The 21924-nt window shown below is 51.7% G+C and overlaps 9 protein-coding genes across 9 annotated transcripts; 7 read left to right on the plus strand and 2 right to left on the minus strand.

Annotated features, from left to right (window-relative positions):
* Positions 1–339: 339 nt before the first annotated feature.
* On the plus strand, positions 340–1012 carry AA0111_g4878 (hypothetical protein; the record flags this gene model as incomplete). The annotated part of the gene is made up of 2 exons (XM_028650927.1): positions 340–529; positions 585–1012. 2 exons carry the CDS (start codon positions 340–342, stop codon positions 1010–1012), a joined length of 618 nt encoding a protein of 205 aa, XP_028507385.1.
* Positions 1013–3299: 2287 nt separating this feature from the next.
* AA0111_g4879 (hypothetical protein) lies at positions 3300–6533 on the plus strand (the record flags this gene model as incomplete). Its single annotated transcript, XM_028650928.1, has 1 exon — positions 3300–6533. The coding sequence occupies one exon, from the start codon at positions 3300–3302 to the stop codon at positions 6531–6533; it is 3234 nt and encodes a 1077-aa protein (XP_028507384.1).
* Positions 6534–8132: 1599 nt separating this feature from the next.
* On the plus strand, positions 8133–9158 carry AA0111_g4880 (hypothetical protein; the record flags this gene model as incomplete). The annotated part of the gene is made up of 3 exons (XM_028650930.1): positions 8133–8275; positions 8328–8751; positions 8805–9158. The coding sequence occupies 3 exons, from the start codon at positions 8133–8135 to the stop codon at positions 9156–9158; spliced, it is 921 nt and encodes a 306-aa protein (XP_028507581.1).
* A 785-nt stretch (positions 9159–9943) lies between these two features.
* On the plus strand, positions 9944–11554 carry AA0111_g4881 (General amino acid permease; the record flags this gene model as incomplete). Its single annotated transcript, XM_028650931.1, has 1 exon — positions 9944–11554. The coding sequence occupies one exon, from the start codon at positions 9944–9946 to the stop codon at positions 11552–11554; it is 1611 nt and encodes a 536-aa protein (XP_028507582.1).
* A 1154-nt stretch (positions 11555–12708) lies between these two features.
* Positions 12709–14109, plus strand: AA0111_g4882 (hypothetical protein; the record flags this gene model as incomplete). The annotated part of the gene is made up of 1 exon (XM_028650932.1): positions 12709–14109. The coding sequence occupies one exon, from the start codon at positions 12709–12711 to the stop codon at positions 14107–14109; it is 1401 nt and encodes a 466-aa protein (XP_028507579.1).
* A 537-nt stretch (positions 14110–14646) lies between these two features.
* On the minus strand, positions 14647–15876 carry AA0111_g4883 (hypothetical protein; the record flags this gene model as incomplete). Its single annotated transcript, XM_028650933.1, has 1 exon — positions 14647–15876. One exon carries the CDS (start codon positions 15874–15876, stop codon positions 14647–14649), a length of 1230 nt encoding a protein of 409 aa, XP_028507580.1.
* Positions 15877–16250: 374 nt separating this feature from the next.
* On the minus strand, positions 16251–17541 carry AA0111_g4884 (Cell division cycle protein; the record flags this gene model as incomplete). Its single annotated transcript, XM_028650934.1, has 2 exons — positions 16251–17364; positions 17411–17541. The coding sequence occupies 2 exons, from the start codon at positions 17539–17541 to the stop codon at positions 16251–16253; spliced, it is 1245 nt and encodes a 414-aa protein (XP_028507577.1).
* A 255-nt stretch (positions 17542–17796) lies between these two features.
* Positions 17797–18348, plus strand: AA0111_g4885 (hypothetical protein; the record flags this gene model as incomplete). Its single annotated transcript, XM_028650935.1, has 1 exon — positions 17797–18348. The coding sequence occupies one exon, from the start codon at positions 17797–17799 to the stop codon at positions 18346–18348; it is 552 nt and encodes a 183-aa protein (XP_028507578.1).
* Positions 18349–19371: 1023 nt separating this feature from the next.
* On the plus strand, positions 19372–21117 carry AA0111_g4886 (hypothetical protein; the record flags this gene model as incomplete). The annotated part of the gene is made up of 2 exons (XM_028650936.1): positions 19372–19816; positions 19970–21117. 2 exons carry the CDS (start codon positions 19372–19374, stop codon positions 21115–21117), a joined length of 1593 nt encoding a protein of 530 aa, XP_028507575.1.
* Between the last annotated feature and the right edge of the window lie 807 nt (positions 21118–21924).

Raw genomic sequence — 21924 nt, forward strand, 5'->3', positions numbered from 1 at the left:
GAAACTCGGGCCTAACATCTCTGTGCCAAACTCACCTCTGCGCAACCCGACGCAACACCTTCATTGCATCTGCGCAAGCTACTCCGTGTGTGCGACTTCTCTATGCTTACGATAGATGTGAACAAACACAATATTACGCGAATGCGGATGGAACCTTACGCCGTGTGCGCTACAGTCGACACATGCATCGAGGTTGTGCTCAATGCCAACCGCAAATGACATGTACAAAAGGGTGACTCCCGTGTTGAGGACAGGCAGTCATCTTTGACCTCCCCTTGAGATCCCCTTTCAGAGATCCATTGACACGTTCAGTACTTATCCACCCGATCATCTTCTGTCATGCATCTCGTCATCGTCGTCGTGGGCCTCGTCGCCCTGACGGCAGCTGCGCCACTCGAAAAGATCGGCGATACCGAGATGCACCAGGCTCAGGATAAAGACTACACCAAATATGCCGGATACCACCCATACTACTCTTACGGGCCGTACTCCTCTGCAGCCGAAGCAGAAGCAGCCAAGACGCAGCAAGGTGCATCCCATACTCGTTCCCATCATACATCAGGACACTTCTAACCACGTAACAGGATCAGAGGCTGCAAACATGAAGCGAGACGACACACAACCTGTAGTGGAAAACTACGCCCAGTATGGCGTCTACTACACTACCTACGACCCCTATCCATCAGAAGTGGAGGCTGCGGCAGCGAAAGATGACATGGAAAAGCGAGGTTATTCCTGCTACGAGACATACACTCCTTACTCTGCCGCTGTCGAGGCTGAAGCCGAAGAGGCGTCCATGGCCAAGCGTGGATATTCCTGTTACGAAGCATATACTCCCTACCCTGCTGCGGTGGAAACCGAGGCCAAGAAGATGGATGCAGACATGGCTAAGCGCCATATGTTGAGCATGCCCAAAGAGATGATGGATAATATTGCGAGCAGCAGTGTAAAACGCGACATGCCCAAGGAAGTGCAGGCTGCTGGTGATTCCTGGTACAAGTCGTACAAGTAAGCTTGCTGCTTCTCTCTCCCACTCTCACCTCTTTCCGTGCGCACTCTCCGTCAAGCTTCAGCCATCATCCATTGCTCACGAGCACACAATCTGACATGCCTTACGTACAGCCCTTATTCAGCTTATGGCGCCTACCACGGCGTTGCTGAGACTGAAATCGCCAAGACGGAATAGACTGAGACGTACGCAAAATCGGCTATTGAAGGTAATAGGTGGTCGAGGAGGAAGAGGGATAAGATGCACATTCGCAGTACTTGCTTTTGCATAGTCGCTGTCGCTCCTTTCTTTGTGCTAGAACTCTAGGTGCTTTTCAACGGAAGAAATAAAACAGGTCGCTCTTTGTTCCTCTTTCAGGATTGTGCGAGAGGTTGTGAGCGGGTAGTTATTGTTGTGACGAGTGGTTAGGCTAGCGCTTGTGGTTACTTGAAGAACACCCAGTACCACGATACCGCTATACGTGCCATCTCTAAGATTCATAGACCTGATTCAGTCGACCGGTCGTCGCGTATGATTGTACAGACGGTTGCCCCATTCTTTCGCTACTGAGGTGTGCATAGCCTCGGGTAATGTTGTATGCGACTCTCACGGGTTTGCATGCACACATCATATCTCGTACTTGGGACAAACGGCAGCGGACGAGCGGATCACTCGTGGACTGAGGGGACGACCTTGCGTCTATATCTGATGTGTTCGCTGTGATATACGAGTGGTCAAGTATACAGCACGAGATGTTGAAGGAATATGGATAAATCGACCACTCATATTGTAAGGATGACATGCAAGGATTAAGTGGAGAAGAGCGGCCAGGCAGGACAAATGGAATTACGAACGAGGAAAGACGGTTATCTCAAATCATCAAGCGATTCCAGGACCGTGCTCCCCGAAGCCAGCTAGAAGGCCTGTCATGGTTCAGTCCGTAACATCAAAACTGGGTGCAGGGGGTTGGTGTCTCCAAATCGATGACGCACCCACTCCAAAAGTCGACAGGCGCCCATTTCTGATCCCAACCGCCAGCATATATGTAAGCGCATCTATTACTGAAACGCAATCTTCCGGTGGTGGTGGTGGTGGTGGTGGTCGCGTCGCCTACTTTGCAAACGGTCCACTCGCCCAAGTTACGTAGTAATCATTGTGCACAACCCTCGTGATGCACCCACCGTACAGGTCCAGGCAGCATCGTGGCATCAGACCTAAGCGACAGGCGCACCGTTCTGCGCGAGAACGCGGCATCGGAGATTGGATACAAGTGGTCGAATCGGAAAATAGGACATATGGTTTATATAGAGGCGCAATGAAGAACTCATATACCTCGCGTGCGTCTAACGTGTCGTAACGTTGAACAGGGCGGGCGCCCCGCAAAATAGCGACCACCTGGCACACGATGGGTCCCGCCGTCAAAGTTGCCAGCCACAGTGCGCTCGTCTCCACGGAGACATCCGCGTGATATGCAAAAGCCCGCATCGAGTTATACAAGATATACGTGCTTATGAGGCGCCTCATAACGCTGTACGAAGATAGGCAGCGCAGAAGCCCAGGCGACGATCATTGTCCGCTCGCGGCTTGGAAGGCATCGCAAACTGCTTTGTGATGTCTGAGTAATCAGCAACAGGTCTCGAACTGCAAGGATTGCCATGTGGGGAAGGGGCAGGATTGTGTGGCTTGCATCGGCCAACGTGCGGCCAGTGACTTGAGTGGGCCGACAAGCTTGATCGTGGTTTAATCGGACCTCGACGGGAGGCAAGCTGCAAGCGTGCGAATCGTGAAGGCGCCATTACATGGCTCTGGTGCCGTCCCTTGTGCAGGCGACATGGGGAATGCAGCTATAGTATCGGCGGAGGGATAGGCCGCAGCAGCCACCTTTTACAAGGCGTTGATACATCACCCAGCGTCATCATACCTCGTTTCTTGTCTTCTTCAGCCCCGAGTTGTGCCCGCCTGTTGCTCGCTGCTTTTTCGCTCCCGTCTCGCGTGCTATCCTCCTCCCCACATACACAGCCTGCGCTTTGATATAGAGACTAGCGCCCCCACTGGTCTCCAAGCAAGGGCCGTGACTATCCTGTGGAGAAGTCGGAGCTTACCATTTCCCTTTCTTCGGCCGGCGTTCCGATCCAAGCACACGACGTTTGGACGTCTCGACGCCTGGATACGCTTGAAATGTTGTTTTGGGGTTTGAGATGCAGGCGCATGTGAACCATTTGTTCTAATCTTGAAGTTTGGGACCTGATGTAAGACTGACTGTCTCGGCGCTACCCAACAGCACAAAAGACGGCAGGCAGTCGTCGAGAACATGGCCGACTCCGGCGCGACCGCAACCTCTTTAGCCACTCCCTCGCACGCGCGCTTCGACAACGACGATTCACTGATTTTGGCCGAATACGACCTGCCTGAGCTTCGAGCTTCCCCAAACGCGACCGCAATCAGTCCTACCAACGTCATGGGCTCATTCTCCGACTTCGACATGACATTTGCGCAAAGCCAAGGATTCGGTTCCAGTTTCGACGGGATACAACCAAAAATTGAGGCTGGATATGCGGATCACAGAGGCAGTGTTGGCAATATGAGTGAAGAAGGTATGAGTGGCGGCGGGAGTGCGCATCCTAATCGGATGAGCATTGGAGGAAGCCCCGGCCGCGACGGAAACAATACCAGTCCGGAGAGCGCGCCTGCCATGGGCATGCTCGCCATTGATCCCATGAACGAAGCTTCGGCCTTGGCCATGAAGCTCAGTGGCAACGACGGCACAGACCATTCGACGACATCGCGCAGGAGTAAGGATGACACGCAAGATCCACCGCTTTGGAGCGAGATGAAAACAAAGGCTGGCAAGGAGAGGAAAAGGCTCCCACTTGCTTGCATCGCATGTCGTAGGAAGAAAATCCGCTGCTCAGGCGAGAAGCCAGCCTGCAAACACTGTCTGAGAAGTCGGATACCATGTGTTTACAAGGTCACTACCAGGAAAGCAGCCCCGAGAACGGACTACATGGCCATGTTAGACAAGAGACTGAAGCGCATGGAAGATCGTGTCATCAAGCTGATACCGAAAGAAAGCTTACCTTCTGTTGCGAATGTGGGCAGGTCTGTCGTTAAGCCTGCTATCCCCGGCGCACCACCGAAAACACCCACCACGAAGAAGCGTGCCGCGGAAGAAGCTTTCGGTAACGAGTTGGATGAATGGTCAAAAGCAAAAGTCGCAGACCCAGATACGGCTGGTTCGACGTCTCGTGGCAAGGAGTCAGATGAGAGCAAACTCTTAACAGAAGGAGCGGAAAGCTTGCCGTCAAAAGAGATACAGGAACATTTGGCTGAAGTTTATTTCGATTATGTGTATGGACAAAGCTACCCCCTCCTCCACAAGCCAAGCTTCATGCGAAGGCTCGCAACTGGAAAGGTTCCGCCAGTACTAATACTAGCAATGTGCGCCATCTCAGCACGATTTTCAAACCACCCACAGCTACGCACAGAGCCATGTTTCTTACGGGGCGACAGCTGGGCTGAGCGGGCACGCGAGATTGCGCTGAAGCGATACGATGCACCCAACATTACCATCTTGATAGTATACTTATTACTTGGACTTCATGAGTTTGGCACTTGTCAAGGTGGACGGAGTTGGATGTTTGGTGGTATGGCGCAAAGAATGGCATATGCACTGCAACTGCACAAGGAGAACGAATACGACCCGCTCGTCAACGAGTCCGACAGGAAACCTTTAAGCGCTACGGATCGAGAAATACGGCGGCGAACTATGTGGTCTTGCTTCCTGATGGACCGATTCAACTCCTCTGGTACCGATAGACCGCTCTTTGTACACGAGCAGTACATCGAAGTACAGCTACCAGTCAAAGAGCATCTGTACGTACACGAGATACATGCGCCAACAGAAAATCTAGAAGGCGCCGTGCCGAATCCCGTTCCACCTGACAGCGGTCAATTGGCGAATCCGCGCGACAATATGGGTGTCTCAGCGTACACCATACGTTTGGTATGCATCTGGGGTAAGCTTATTAAGTACATGAACTTGGGAGGAAAAGAACGCGAAGCAGAACCTATGTGGTCTTCCGATTCCACCTTCCATGCTATCAAGAAGGAGGCGAAGGATTTCAAAGCGGCATTGCCTGAGATGCTTGTTTACAACCCTGAGAACCTCAAAAGTCATGCTATTGGCAAGACAGCGAACTCGTTTTTGTATCTTCATATCTTATGGCAACAGATCATGCTGTTCATGCATAGATTCGCGTTGCCTTCCACAGCAGGTAGCAGACCACCGAAGGATATGCCTCATGACTTCCTCACAGAGTCTGCTCGCTCTGCGCTCGACGCCGCGAACCAAATCTCGATGCTCATCAACGAAGCCATGGATCACAACGTCGTCGCACCATTTGCAGGCTACTCGGCCTTCTTCTCTTCGACCGTCCATGTTCACGGCGTGTTCTCGAAGAACCCAAAGCTGGAAGCGCAATCGAAGAAGTATCTGGCATACAATGTCAAGTACCTGACAAAGATGAAGAAGTACTGGGGCATGTTCCATTACATTGCAGAAAACCTCAAGGAGCTGTATCGTCAACATGCCGATGCCCAGCTGAAGGGACCGAACGCGACCGGTGACAAGAAGAAAGGTAGCATCTTTCAGTATGGTGACTGGTTCGACAGATACCCACACGGTGTCTCGAAAACCGACTATGAAGATGCTGCTGAGTCAAACTCAAATGAGCCAGGTACTGATGCCGTCCTGGGACACAAAAGCGATCTACAGAGCGTGGAAGAGTTCTTCGCATCTTTATCTCCGCCATCAAAATCTGATCAACAGCGCAAGCAGGCGCGCAAAAACAAATCAAAGTCCATCTCGAAACCCGATCTTGCTTCGTCGAACAACCAAGATATGCCACGACTACAACGGCAGAACAGTCAAGCTCAACAGAGCCATACTGCCCGTTTGCAAGCACAACAGCAAATGAACCAAATGAACATGGCCTCGCAAGATGCAATAGACGCCGCCATCGCCGCTGGCTACGACCCTGCTGCTCTCTTTGCCCAACAACAGCAACATACCTCTCCCCAGCAATTTCTCGCTGATTTCGCTGGTTCCCACCACGCGCATCAACAACATGCTCACCATCCTTCTCTTCCACTCATCAATACCTCGCCTACAATGATACACCCTTCGCACGCACACCAAATGGATCCTACGAACCTCTCCCCCTTCCCCGACCTAGCCAGCGACTTCAATAATGCTTTCTGGAATCTCGACGCCATGGGTCTGGGTGCCAGCGCCAACAACAACAATTTCTTCGATCCGATGAGCAGTTACTTCGTGCCATTCAATGTGGAGCCACCGCCACAACACGGTCTAGGTGATGATGGGGTTTTCGCAGGGCAGGGCGCAGAGGCGTATGGTTTTGCGCTTGGTGCTGGGACGCCAGTAGATTTGGATATGATGCATGGTGGTGGAGCATCAAGGATGCATAGGGGGAGCGTTAGTGGGGGACGACCCACTTTGGGTAGAAGGGGGACGGGTTTGGAGTAAAAGGATACTTATTTTGTCTGACTGGCTTGGAAAGTTCGGGACGGAAAAACTAATGTGGTGATGATTATTGGGTTTATACCATTGAACGGAGTTCTCGTCAATACGAGGCTGTGTATATGGCGTCGGTGTCGATAACAATTGGAGCGTCTCCAAGCAGCGAATACTCGCATTCGAAATGCGTTGCTTCACTTTTACTGCACTAAGATGCCTACATTTGACTAAAGAACAAGTTGGTCCTAAATTGGCCCTCGGTTTCTTATGTATATTTTGAGTACTTTGAGAGAGCCGTAAGCCGGCTTCAAATGTGATGGCGAATTTGGATCGAAGTATTGATTTGCTCTTTCAAACTTATGCGACCTTTGAGCCTATTGTTCGGTATGTACTGAAAGTGCCCAGTTATTTTGGTCAGCTAGCATATTCCGCAGCTTACGATTTTCGTATGGACCGCTATCACTTTGGGTGAGCCTATGAGATCAACATTCGCCCCACCTGCCACATTCTGATTGCTCCACATTACCATCGACACCTCGACTCGTCCACTTACCAACCATCACAGCCGCCATCAGCCTCTTCACCTCAGCCTCGGATCGCAGGATCCGTCGCATGTGTTACTAGGTCTTGGGTTTTAGGAACAGGCAGTACATGTTTGAAGATCTACTGTATTGTTTGGTGAAACACTAGTGGCGACAAGCCCTGCAACATCATGCACCCACGGGTGGATCGCGGACACTAAAATTCGCCTAAGCTGATGCTGAACAGGATAGAATCGAGTAATTGGAAACTTATGATTTGAGTTGGTTGTTTTGTATGTTCGGATTCAATCGTTTTTGGTTTGACATGTCATGCATACCGCGTGGAGAAACCCTCCTCTATACAAGTTCCAAGAACGATACCAAGGTACGATTGCCGCTGTAGTGAAGCTCTCATGCACTAAAGATGTAATACTAATCATCGTGACCTTCAGCGGGAGTTGATAAATTTACGTGACGCAAGAGTTCCCATAGGTCAATAATCTGATGTGTTATTGTGTGAAACGCAGATGTGTTTGCTTGTTTAGTAGAATGCCGCAGTTCCGAGTACAGCGTTTCGCGAATTACCCTTCTTGCATTGAGGGTTTTCGCCTTGGCGCCTTTAGCCTTCATCCCCAGGCGCAGACGAAACTGGCGGTTGGAACGTTGACACCTCTCGACGCCTGGGAATTCTGCATTCCGCCATGGCCAAGCATCTGAGAGAAACGCCTCACCGCAGCCAAGCACAGTTGGCCTTGCCGGAAGACCTTCGAAAACGCATCTTGATACAAGAGCTGGCATGTCTCCATACTGGCCTTGGGATGCCAATAACGAGCGGGGTGGGGTGGGCGGCTAATATCCCAATGGAGAATACGATGCGAAGTAGATCGTCAACGAAGGACGATGAACCAAATGTATAAGACGACCTATGGAAGTCGAGTCTACAATCATCATCAGCTTCCATTTCTCAACTTCCCTATTAATACTTCCTTCTTGATTAGCCTGGTGCTTCTCGCTCTTCGTCTTCTCTTTCCAAGCAAAACCTTCTAATCCACCGAGTTGATCTCAACTTCACATACACACATACAAAATGCATTTCTCACCAGCACTCATGCTCGCCCTTGCGGCTGCTGTTTCTGCTCATGGTGTAGTCACCGAGGTTAAGGGCGCCAATGGTGTCACTATGCCAGGCTTGACCATCCAAGACGGCACTCCTCGCGACTGCTCTAGCAAGTAGGTTTGAACACCAATGATGTTTAGTAGAAACAACTAACCAGACTTCCAGCGGCTGCGGTTCTCAAGCCGATACTGCCATCATCAGAGACAGGGAAATTGCGAGCGGCAAGGCAGGTCCTCTTGGTCGTACACAGGGCAACGGCATAGTCGATGCTGCCGTTATGGTTGGTGCTTTCATGGGACAGGGTACTGCACCCCCTGCGAACAACGGTGCCTCTGGAAGTGTTGGTGTCGAGGACAACATTCAGCAGCCCGGCCAGAAGCGTCAGTTCCTCGGTGGTCTTCTTGGTGGAGGCGCTGGCGGTGCTGGTGGCGGTGCTGGTGCCACTGGTATCGCTGGACTGCTTGGCGGGGGTGGTGACAAGGTCAACGGCCCACCAGAGGCACGCGTAGCGGCCGCAGTAGGACAGGGGGCATCGGGCGGTCTACCCACATGTGCTGATGACGGCACCGTCACGATGACTCTTCGACAGGTAAGCTTTTGAGTCCTACTCTTGTACAACTTTGTCTAACGAAGTCGTTTTAGATCAACCAGGATGGTGCTGGGCCATTCACTGCCGATGTCGACGGTACCTCAGGAGGTACTGACGAGGCCGCTATGCAGCCTGCTACCGTTACTCAGGACGTTCCTGGCCTCGGTGTTCAAGGTATCTCTCTCGCCACCAACACCGAGTTCGCGATGAAGGTGCAGATGCCGGCAGGCATGACATGCGACGCGACTGTCGCTGGTGTCAACAATGTTTGTGTCATGCGCGTTCGCAACGGTGCTGCTGCCGGACCCTTCGGTGGATCTGTTGCTTTCACACAGGGTGCCGCTGCCAGGAAGAGGGCCATCGCCTACAGGCTCAAGAAGCGCATGGAGATTGGTGGCAGGAACTAAGCTGGTTGTTCCAACGAGCTGGGTAGGAATACTACTTTACCTCAATGTTCATAAAGACCTGACTGGTTCAGTGTCAACGATGAATGATAGATGAAGAAATCTGGGTACATATGGGTAATGGATTCTGTAGAGGATTACGAATGATAACAACGGTTTCCTTGACAAACAAACCCACAATCGTGACTGAGCCTTGTTCAGGTCATTTTGCTGCAAGTCGGGACAGATAGATTGCTTGATGATGCTACGATGAGACGCACTAGGGTTTACCGATTCTTTCCATTGCAGGATTAAGCGACTAAGGAAATCCCATGTCGTGGTAACCGTTGTCGTTGGTCACGATTAGTGGATTTGAGATAGGTATTTTACCGAGAGAAGTGCCGCCTACGTGAAGGATCGAAAATCCGGTAAGCTAAGCCCAAGGTGGACCAAGCTTATCTCAACTGCTATTCTACCGTACGCCCCCGCCACCCGATTGCGATCCTGCTCCAGTACAAGCACCAAACACAGCAACAATTTCCAGGTTATTCGGAGGCGAGACACGGTGATTGAGAGTCTCGAAGATGATACTTTCAGATGCGAATTTCGCGATTCCGCCGTAGAGACACTTAGACCATCTTATCGCGCAATCCACTATGAAAATCGCAACATGCACCAAGCCGTAGTCTATTACTATTCGTCAAAGATCAACCGTTCCCACGCCAAGTGAAAGACTAGGAATTCGCTTATAATGATGACATGCCTAGTTTTGAGTGTCTATCTTCCTGACCACCATCTTCCGGTTCGACATGGCCGTCTTCGACTCGAAAGCTCACGCTGAGCACCCGTCACCCACGGCAAGTTTCAACGACAATGATTTCAACCGGATCGATCCTAGCGGAGTCAAGCGAGGTCTCAAAACTCGGCATCTATCCATGATGGCGCTCGCTGGAATTATTGGACCCGGTATTCTTGTCGGCACCGGTGGAGCATTAGGAGAGGGAGGTCCAGCGTCTCTGCTCATAGCTTTCTGTGTCATCGGATTCATAGCGTTCAGCATCACGCAATCCCTGGGAGAAATGACAACATTGTACCCAACAGGCGGTGCCTTCGTTACACTCTCCGATCGGTTCGTCGACAAGGCCTTCGGAGTAGCAGTGGGGTGGCAGTACTGGCTGGTCTGGGCATGCGTGCTAGCCAACGAGTACAATGTCGTCTCCTCGATTCTGGTTTTCTGGGGCCCACAAGTACCTCTCTGGGGCTATTTTCTGATCTTCTGGTTCGCATTCCTAGGCTTTCAGATGTTGGGCGTGGAATCTTTTGGCGAGGCAGAGTTCTGGCTTGCCCTCGTCAAGCTTGCAGGTCTTTGCGCCTACTTCATCTTTGCCATCATCTACGCTTCTGGTGGCCTCGTTGGGCAGAACGAAGCACTCGGGTTCCGGTATTGGCATGATCCTGGTCCGTGGGTCGATGGTTTCCGCGGAGTAGCTACGGTGTTCGTGTTCGCTTCGACTTTTTATGCCGGTGTTGAAGCAGTCGCTGTGGCTGCTACAGAGACCAGAAACCCTTCGGTAGCCGTACCGTTGGCAATTCGACAAGTAATTTGGCGAATCCTTTTCGTGTACATTGGAGTTGCTTTCTTCTTTGGTCTCACTTGCCCATCAAACGCGGACGGGCTAGCAAACGGAGCCAGCCGCGCACTCAAGAGCCCCATGACTATAGCGCTGCAAAACGCTGGGTGGGAAGGAGGTGTGCATCTTATCAATGCTTTCATCTTCATTACAGTCCTGAGCGCTGCCAACTCCTCAATCTACATTGGGTCTCGTACAATACTCTTCATGGCACAAGAAAAGATGGCGCCCAAGTTCTTGGGGAAGACGAATAGCCGTGGAGTGCCGGTTTATGCGATTGTCTTCACGAACTTGTTCGGCGCGATATCCATGATGAACGTCAGCACTGGAGGAGGTCAAGCGTACTCCTATATCGTCAATCTGTCCGGTGTCTCTACCTTCCTTGTTTGGGGCTCTATCTCTTTCACACACATCCGTTTCCGGAAAGCTTGGAAAGCACAAGGCCGAACTCCCGACATGTTACCATTCAGGTCGTTCGCCTATCCAGCCAACGCCTACTTTGGAGTATGCGCTAATGTCTTCCTTGCGCTTGTGCAGGGCTGGACAACACTGAGTCCGTTCGATGCGGGTACATTCGTCGACGCCTACATTATGCTACCAGTGTTCGTAATTATGTTTGTGGGGTACAAAATTCTTTTCAAGACAAGATTCAGAAGAAGTCAAGAGGTTGACCTTGACACAGGCATGAGAAAGGACTTGGATATGAGAGACGAATACCTGCAGGGAAGTTCAGATACTGGGCCGCAGGGGAAGCAAGGTTTTGTACAGAAACTTTGGCGGAATTTCTAAGTAGCGTTATCAAAATGCTCAGTCGTCCGTGCGACGACATACTGATTGATGACAATATCATGCCAGTGAGAAGGCTTCGTTCAACATATAGATAGCGACAACCAAGGTCAATGCGTGTTAAAGACCTTTTTTTGACGAGCGATACAAAACCCCGAGACTCTGGGATTCGGTCGCTCCCACTTCTTCGGCCTGTACAGCATACCCGAACGAGGGACAAATCCCACATCGATCACTGTAGACAACGTTTCGATCTAATAATAACGGTTCACCAACGTCCAGATGGATGCATTTCCGTCGACTTTTCTCGTCCTGTTACGCCCTGAAGGATCATAACCCTTGTCGGACTGTATGCTGATTGGCTATGTTCGATGATAATAGCCGTTGGCTTAAGGCCCGCAGCCAATGTCATTGTGGCCTAACCATTTAGACGACCGCGCCGCAATGCTGCATAATTTCATGCAGCCTCAAAAACAGCTTGTAAACCATCGATATCATTTGCGCGATCGTAAAATCCTTCGACCCGACACTTGCTACTTGCTCGCTCGTACACTCGGCTTCGTTGGGTCTTCTTTCATTGGTCAGATCGCACTTGCCCCAATCGCTATGACTACTGCGGCAACCGTGTCCGGTAAACCACGCCAAAGGGCTTGGAAACCCAAAGCCCGCTCAGGTTGCAAGACGTGCAAGTAAGTGATTGCGTCAATGGGCGCGCAAGTTCTCATAAACACGGTACGACTGGCTCTACATCAGGAGTTGGGTCCGTTTCTCGCGGTTGTTTAGCCCAAGATCCCGCAACAACCAGATCGAAAGTTGAACATCGACGCGACAACTTATCATAGAAGTATGAACGGTGCCACCAGTAGGTGTCATCAAACTCCGCACGTGGAGCGATATCATTTGTTCCTTTTGTAATGCTGCGTATTCGATGGCCGTTTGCTGATTTGTACAGAATACGCAAAGTCAAGTGTGATGAGGAGAAGCCGCACTGCAGGCGATGCACTTCAACAGGCCGTACGTGCGATGGCTACGACCCAAATTTCAGGCCTGCGCAATCATCAACACCCTCTCCACCGAACTCATCACGAGGCTCGCCTCACTCTGGGTCAAGCTGGAGCCTTACACGAGCTGGATCGCCAGTATTCATTGCGCCAGCCATGCGGCTTAACAGCAAAGAGGAACGGGAGAGCTTCGAGTTCTTCACTTCCTACGCTGTCTCGAACCTGCGCGGATTTCTCGACTCGCCTTTTTGGCAGCGAGAATTGCTTCAGGCCGCTCACCATGAACCTGCAATTCAGCACTGCATCATTGCTCTGGGTGCCATGTATCGACGCTTCTCCGAAGGCAGCGACTCGCACCTCAAGGAATCTGCCATGCTGGACAGGTACTTGCAATTTGCTCTGCGGCAATCAAATCAAGCGATCCAGGATCTGTTGAGAAAACAGAAATCGAGCGAGAAGGTAGCTCGAACGGACAAGGTCACCCTTATGACGTGTGCTATCCTGTTCACCAGCATGTGCTGCCTCCAAGGCTACCAAAGAGACGCAATTGAGCACGTACGTAGTGGCATACGGATGTTGAACGAGGCAGATGAAGAGGAAAACGAGAAATTTGGTCACCCGATAGAACTGGAGTCCTTGCGCACTATCTTTGTGGGATTCGACACGCAAATCAGAGCGATAATGCCCACGCACCTTTCGCGCACATGGGTCCCAAAGCCCAAGACAAAAACCCTGAGCGCGTCACCAACTCATACTTTGAACATGTCTACACTTCATGCGATGCTAGGACACACGCAGAGCTTGATGAACAGCATCCATGCATTTAACCAGAGGACTAAGCTGCGCCCAGAGGATGAAGTCGACGAGGCATATAACGAACAGACCGAACTCATCATGCGTTTCCATAGAGGCGCAGCCGTCATGGAACATCTCTGGAAACAAACCCCTGCTTTCGGCGACGAATTTCTCCAACCTCTCACCGCTCTGGAGCTCACGCAGGCTCAGATGGAGTACCTCTTGCGTGATCCTAGGTCTGACCTGGTAGTCAAATTTCCCTGTTTGGGTAACTTTAAGCAAGCTCATGGGCCGTTTAAACAGCCGTTCGATGTCGCCGCACAGTTTGTACGCATCTTCGAACTCGCTGCCAAGCTTCTGCCACTATCAGGTGCTATAACACCGATATTCCAGGCCCCAGTGGGACCAACGTCTGCGCTCTGGCTCATAGCAGTCCGCGCACCTTCGTCTTGTCAGGTGTTGAGGAAACGTGCTGTACGGCTCATGCTAAGCCATCCAAGAAGAGAGGGTTTTTGGGATGGTATGCTTGCAGGTCAAATCGCAGAAGAGGCTTTGCGGCTAGAACAAGAACGAACGCGATCAGAGCTAGGTTTATCCGAGCACGACCTGAATCAAGATCTAGAAGTGCCGGAGCATCTACGCATCATTGCATTCTACCTAACTCATCCGGAAGATAGTGATCGTACTGTCAAAGTCGAGTTTTCGGATGCGCGAGACCTTGCCATCGGTATTCCGGGATCTGTCCGGTGGATTAGCTGGTAATTGAACGGCTATTTGGGGCGTCAACCAAGACCTTCTTCCTGCGAATCCATATCAAGTCATCTCGTCACTATAATCGAGATAACCGGGCTTGTTTTCACTGTAAACACAGCACCTCGACGAACACGCCTGTCTCGCCTTAGAAACCACAGCAGGTACCTCAGCTGGCGACGCACAAACGGCACGTTCTCCCGTTGTTGAAGCCCCTCCGAGTACTGACTGAGATATCGCTCTACTGTTACATGTAAAGTAGAGAATTTCAGTGACAACTTCAATGAACTATACACTGCTGAAGAGCCAACAATCGGAGAAGTTGTTTGTAGCCACGAGAGGGCAGAAGAAGTGTTCCCAGAGATGATGAAGCACGCCAAGCCCCAATAGACTATCTATATAGTCTAGCGAAGCGCTCGATTGGACGTACATGCAAATTTGAGCGTAATATACTGTACATAGAATCGTATAAGCAATGGCCAGCACGCAGCAACCGTGTCAGCCCAGCAGAATCTTCCTTTCCCTTTCAGTCTCAACCAAACTATGACCCTACGACTCCTCCTCGCCCATCAGGAACGCATCCAAATCACTTACACTCAGCCTACCACCTGCCCTCCTCATGTTCATCGCTCCGCCTCTCCCAGCGATATCGCCCTTCTTCCAATTCACCCAACTCGTGCTCACAATTCTGGTCTCGGGCTTTGGCCTAGCCGTCAACTTGAGTCCTGTCCCCAAACTGCCCCGCATGACCTTCATAGCAATCTTGCCGCCGCGTATACTGCGCAGGATGTGCGAGACAGGGCTGTTGTCATCCCCCCAGACGGAGCCGTAGGAATTCTCCCCGGGAAACAGAATGTGTGTTGTGAGTTTTGCAAGGGGCGTTGTATGCTTAGGGAAGAGTGTGGCGATGAGGTGGGCAAGGGCCGCGGGAGCTTCGTTTGACGTGGACGCGGAGAAGGACGGGAATATCCGAGGCACGTTATTTGCGTGTCGGAACTCGCGGGCGAGTGGAGGGTCAAGGCGGAGGCGCGGACGTGTGGGATTGATTGAGACGCCGTGGCGAGCTGATCGTGTCGAAGGGTTACTAGCAGACCGGGTGAAGCTTGTGGATGGTCCTGACGCTGGGGCGTTGAAGGATGATACGGCGAAACTACTAGAAGGTGTCAAGCGTTCATCATCGCTCATGTCTGGATCTCGAGGATCAAGCCCGTTTTCCGGGCGAGGGGTGTAATAACCAGAGATGTAGACTCTTCGCGCTTGTTTCAAAAGGTATGGGTACTGGTTCTTCAACACCAAGACACCGTATGGATAAGACACATAGAGTGATAATCCTTCTTGGTTTTCTCCGTCGTCTTGTACCACACCATCGGCATCAATTGTAGAACGCGCCTGCGCGATATGGGTTCGTCTTCGCGTGCAATCGGTCAATTCGTCATTGATCAATCGAGAAGTCAACAACAGCGCCACCGGAGCGGAGAAGCCCAGTCTCTCGCCCTCAATATCTTCCATATGCCCATTGTCGACAGGAATCGTTGGTGGTTTCGCGACCGAGAGGAGAGACGGATCGTGATAGCGTCGTGCCAGCGGCGCGAGATCGAGTGGTAGACCCGGGATTTCGATTTTGCGTGCGCGATCCTGGATTCTATTGCCAAAGCACGTAGTGTAACCAGCACTGACTGTGATCGCGTGTTCTTCGGTGAGGAGGTACTCGTAGATCTGGCATCGTATCTCGGTAGGTAACGATAAGAAACCGCTATAACTGCTGTCTGAAACACTCATGTTGTGGTTGTAGGAAATTTGCGATCTTCAATGTTGTTCAAAAGTATAGGCTTTCAGCAGAATTTATTGCATCAGAAGCATACCAAGAGCATAAACAAAATACTTCGAGCTACGTGTTGTTGTAAGGTTGGGTGGGAAAGATCGAAGATGGGATATGGACGAATCATGGATGTGGGGTGTAGAGCGGTGAAACACACAGATGCCCTGCATGAGCGAGTCACGGTGGCGGGCCGAGAGCCTCACGCGACGAGGCTGGCCACTGCTCAGGGCCATATGTCACGAATGCCCAATCACGTTTTTGCAAACGGCTGTTTGTTTACGCCAAGATGTATGCAGTTATGACTCTTCGATTACGCTACGGTAGTCCCTTTAGGTCAATCGTCCTCACTGTCCTCGGCTCTTTGTTGCTCAGCCAACTTCTGCGCTTGTTCCCACTGCATCGCAAACTCTCGCAGTTGACCCTCTCCGCCACTACTTGCATCCACGACGTCCTTGGGGAGCTTGTGCGCACTGTACTGTGGAGTCGAGAAGCCGTAAGCCTCCGGGTCGTCTTTCCTTATGAGCCGGAACTCTGGCTGCCATATTTCCTCAATGTCGTCATCATCATCATCGGTATCTTCATCTTCATCTACATTGTTATCATCTGCTTTGATCGGCTCGCTCTTATCTCCTGGTTGGGCTATCTTCAGACGCACAGTCGTCTCATCGAACGCAGGTGCATCAGGTACCTCCATAGTAAGGAGTTCCATCCACGAAAAGATGAGAGGGTCAGTCCGCACAGCCCACGGGTTGAAGTCGACCACCCAGACCTTGTCGTGCGGTGGCGGCACGTAAATGTCAAAGGTGAAGTTAGGGTCGGGGAAGGTGTCTCGCAGTTTCGCATCGAAAAAGTCTTGAATGGTATCGCGTAGCTTGTCCTGCATGTTGAACAAGAAGTCAAAGTGGTTCAGATCCCGCTGGCAAAGGGCAATCAGCCGTCGGTTTCGCACAAAACATCGAAACTCGACACTGGGGTTTAGTGTGATCCACTTCCTTAAGACGAGGTGGTAAGGAATCTCTGGGTCTGGGGTTGTAGACTGGTCGGCTGTGTCGTCAAAGGCGTGCGCCAAATCGTGGGTGACGAAGTCGCTGCTCTTCAGCAGTAGATAGATATCGTTCGGTGTACGGCATTCCATGCTGTTTGTTGCGGCTATCCAGGTCGCATCTTTGGGCGCACTCCAGTTCAACTTTGGCGCAACTTTGCCGCCCAGCTCCTCAATAGTACGCTCGATGGCTTCGTGTGTATCGCGCCAGTGCGCGCTCGGGTCTGGACTCTCGTCTTCATCAGCATCGTTGTTGTCAGCGCCTGAGAAGATGCCGCTGTCGTTGTCCGACCATGAAGGATCGTCGGTCTCCTCGGGGGGTAGGATGATGCCGTCTGAGCGAAGGTAGTCGAGGAAGGCAGACGGGAGAGGAATCAAACGCGCTTTTGGTGTTATGGCACGGTATCTGTTGATGTCAGAAACGTGCAAACTCTTGAGAGGGGGATACCAACTTCGGATGCCATTTGTGGTAGGAGCAGTTCAAGATGTGCTCCTTAGTGACTGGTGGGAAGGGCAGCTCTCGATACCCCACCTCTACTGGTGCAGAGGTGGTGTCGTTGCTTGTCGTATCTTGTGTGCTCATGGTGGTTGAGGCTTGTGTGAGGAGAAAAGACGAAGTCTTGCGCGCCGAGGATGTATATCCAGAAATAATGACTCCATCTCTGGGTGAGTCTTCGCGGTACCAAGGGAAAGTTTTGGTGGGGCAAGCGATTCAATGGTTGCGCTTGGACCTCACCTCCGAACTCTCCGCAAACCAGCCCTGATCCATCATCACTCTCGCGCCAGCAACACTCGCCCCAACCCAACACTCACCTTCACCCTACACTTATCGCGCATCATGGCCGACAACGTAGGTCTCACTACACCTAGAGGTAGCGGTACCTCGGGTTACGTCCAGAAGAACCGATCCCTTCTTCGACCACGCGACAAAGTTCAGCCGTACCCCAAGGACTGGGAATCGGCCAAACACCGCCCCCGACAACCAGACGCCGAGATCCTCGAACACGAAGCAAAGCGCGACATCGAAGTCAAGGTCCTTGAGCTGCGCGACAAGCTTGAAGATGAGGGCGTCGACGAAGATGAGATCGATGACCAATGTGAAGGCTTGCGTCGCAAGCTAGATCAAGAGCGCAAAGACGGCAAAGATCTTGGTCCAAACGCGAGGCGCTTGAAGTCGCACCAAGTTCACGACCTTGCTAAAGCGAAAGCGGAAGAGAGCGAGAGGTTGCGGAAGGCACTGGGCATTAGTGCAGACTATGAAGAAGGAAGTCACTGGAGGAAGCAAGAGGAGAGGATGCGAGATAGTCTAGTCAAAAGGGAAGCCGAAGACGAGGAGAGGACTGCGAAAGCCAAGGAAGCTAGGCGCTACGACGAGGGCGACTCCGACTGAGGTCCTGCGGGTTGGTTATCTGGCGTGATGAACATTCTGATACCCACAACTGCCACTGTGCGTCGCCTCTAGAAACGTAAGATGATGCCCGTAGCGGCCAACACTCATACACTCGTCTTTTGCGTATCTACGACAAGGCTCGAGTACCAAAGACGAAAAGTGCCCATCACTGATGCGGGAGCTTCAGGCACAGGCAGGTCAGCTTTGTCTTCTAGCGCTTAGTCTGTCCCTAGACTGACTTGGACAGACCATTCTTTAAACGAGCCTCCTGACTTTTGGTTCTAATGCAGGAACCCTTTACACCATGCCAACTGACTTGACTTGACTATCTTCGTGACCATCTCACTCCACTGATGCGCACCCAGGATGATGAGCGGCCTGAGAGCTAGTTCTGCAATGGCGGGCTACAGATCTCCACTTCGATGCAGTTGCCGGTACCTGGCGGACCGTCAAGAGAAAGAAAGCGTGATGCACCATGCGCAAGGCGCCTCATTATGGTTTCGTCTTCATCATACCTCGCTCGCTTTATGATGGTATAGCGACATCTCATACAATGCATGCATATCGCCAGTTACTACAGCTGAGTGAGTGGCTTTGCCATCTGCAACGCACTGGTCAGGTTGGCATTTCTTATCGGCTTAGATGCTTACCCCGGGCGGTCCAGGTATTAGCCCACGTGGGCCACCTGAATGGCCAGTTTTTGACGGAGACGCCAAGCCCTCACCACGACTGGGGTCATGCCGTGCAACTTGGCTCTCAAACGTCGCACGCCGTCTTTTCAATTAACGCGAACGACAAGGCTTTTGGAATGCCTCCTCGTCACAGATGTGGGCGTCGCATACTCTGAACCTCCACGGGAAGCGGTAGCGTACCGCATGCGATAGCCTTCACCCTCAATTGGTCCATTCTTCAACACCACTGTTCCGGTATCGTGGACGTATAAACCAGGTCTCTCCGCATTTGCGGGCTAGCTGTTGCTCCCTGTAGCACCACCACTGCACCTTACGTACTCCGACTGTCACCATGGTCCGGCCTATTGCTGTCATTCGGGAAACATGGAACATCTACACGCCTGTCGAACGCAGGAACATCGCCATGTACATCGCTGGCATAATGATGTACAAGTTCGGACTCGAGGCTTTCAACGGATCTGTTATTGCGCTTGCGACCAATCGATACGATGATCTTGGAGAGAGGACGCATACTTCCATCACATTCCAGCGTGTGGGTGTGTTGACGGGACTTAATCAGGCCTTTCAGTGTGTCGGTTCAATCCTAATCGCTCCACTCATCAAAAGATATCCAACCAAGAACGTTTTGGCTTGCGCAGTGCTCATATTTGCCCTCATGAGCAGTCTTCTACTGATTCTGGATGCTGCAACTGGCGGCAAATTCGCGCCGCGCGGATGGCCGGAGGATGATTTTAGTTACTATGGTGACTACAACACGGACGCCATGATACCTATTTGTGAGTCTGTGTTTTCAGTTTATCCAAGGATTCCATTTTCAGGTTCTTCGGTCCCTGCCGTCTGCCGCTTGAGCCTATCGCTCAAGAGGGCATCTAGACAAACATGGCAGCTGGTGCTTTACATGTTCCTCCATGGTTGCTGACAGTCACCAGATTGCGTCTGCGGTATAGTTTATGGCATGGTTGAATTGATCCGACGAGTTATCCCTCGAGATTTGGTTGGCGGCCACATTCAGAAACTCCGACGAATGGACTCTTTAGTCCATATCTTCTACGAGATTAGCGGTACCGCCGGTGCATTCTGCACAGCACTCGCACTCATTCCTCGCTTCGGCAACAACTTCAGCTTCATCATCACCCCCATCTTTTTCGCCGCCGCATCGATACTCTGGTACTTCATCCAAGAAGCTAGCATGCCGAAGGAGAATACGTCTTTGGTCTCAGAGAGCCAACCGGCTTACGTCAAAGCCGTGATAAATGGCTTCTACCTTTTCTTCGAGTCGATCGGAACTGGTGCTAAGATCATCTTCAAACACCGCAAGTTTATCTGGCTGTTGCCTGGATATGCCGTTGCACTCTACGCGCACCGATATCTCGAGAACGCGATCGCTCCTGCAGTAGCACGACGCTACTTTGGCAACTCGGCCTGGTCACAGATTATAGTGGGAGGTTCAAACTTTGGCGAACTTCTGGGAGCCTTGTTCGTGTTCATGTTCACCAACTTGGTACACACTCCGATACCATGGCTGCGGCTAGACGCACTGGCCTTGCTGATAGTTTGGTACCTGCCGTACTGGAACCCTCCAAAGGACGATGTCGCCCAAGCTTGGATCGTAGGAGCCACATTCCTCCCCATCAGTTTTGGGTGGGCTGCCGGGGATGTATCGCTGGCCGCATACATCCAGGCATCGCTAGCACGCATCGAATCGAAGACACAAAACGTATCCGCACTCGGAGCCGTCATGGCGTTCCTATATAGCACATACATTGTCACTTACGCAATCGCATCCGTTTCCCTCGGTACATACATCGACCGCGTTTCGGATCGCCACAATGACCAGATTCACGGGGCTATACTGAATGTAGGCGCCGTACAGTTTACCATAATCTGCGTGCTGGTCATGACAAGCACATTCGTTCCAAAGGGCGCCTTTTCACTTAACCCGGAAATGCTGAACGAGGAAGACTTGGACACTGATCTAGAGGATGAGGATTTGGAGTATGTGCCTGGAGTTCATGCCAAAGGCAAACAAAGCTATGAAAGCCACGAGATGGTCAGTAGAGCGAACAGCGCGGAGTAGCGCTAAGTTGCGATGATGTAGATGCACTTTCTAGCAAATGAAAATCTCTATACACGAGAATCAAACGTACATTCAACCGCATACCGCGATGCGAAAAGTTGATACCGATATTCACACAGGCAGGTACCTTGATGTCCAATCAGATAAGATTAGCATCCTCCCGCGGGGTAGCGTCCTGGACTGATAAGAATTAAGGTTACTTCGCCGCACAACCTCGATCATCATGATCTGTCGGTAGACGAGTGCATCGGAGGCCGGCAAAAGCCGAGACAGCATTTTCCATGGTGAATCTCCAACACGTGTCTTCCTCTTCAGCCCTCATTGATCCCCCGGCTTCATATGTAAGATGGCGGCTGTTTCATGGACGACTCCGGATGTAGAAGGTGACCTCCACGATGCTCCGTCGCGGCACTATGGAGTAGCTTCCGCAGCGGAAGCTCGAGCCTGCCATAGAAGGCATGTCACTTGATAACCCTCTTGAGCAGTAAGAGTGGCAACTAAGCACTCGGCGCTCCAGGTTTGAGACAGGGGCGCACCAGCATGCGTCAACACGCCAAGCCCATGTGCTCACGGGGCGAGGTTTGGTTGGCTCGACTACGCCTTCACGCACCTCCAAGTCAGCAACAACACCACGTCTCTGGGTTGCGCCAAGCAAAAGCTTCGCTCACAATCACTCGCGCTGCGGACGCCATTTGCTTTTAACGGCGCCGTGCAAGCATGAGCGGAATCTGTTCCAGATCGCGCGTCTACTACGCCTTCCTGCGACTGCTGCTCTCGACCCATGGATGAGGCCGAACTCGACGGCTT

The sequence above is a fragment of the Alternaria arborescens genome (assembly GCF_004154835.1).
Source record: "Alternaria arborescens strain FERA 675 chromosome Unknown contig_9, whole genome shotgun sequence".
In the NCBI taxonomy this organism is placed as follows: Eukaryota; Fungi; Ascomycota; class Dothideomycetes; order Pleosporales; family Pleosporaceae; genus Alternaria; species Alternaria arborescens.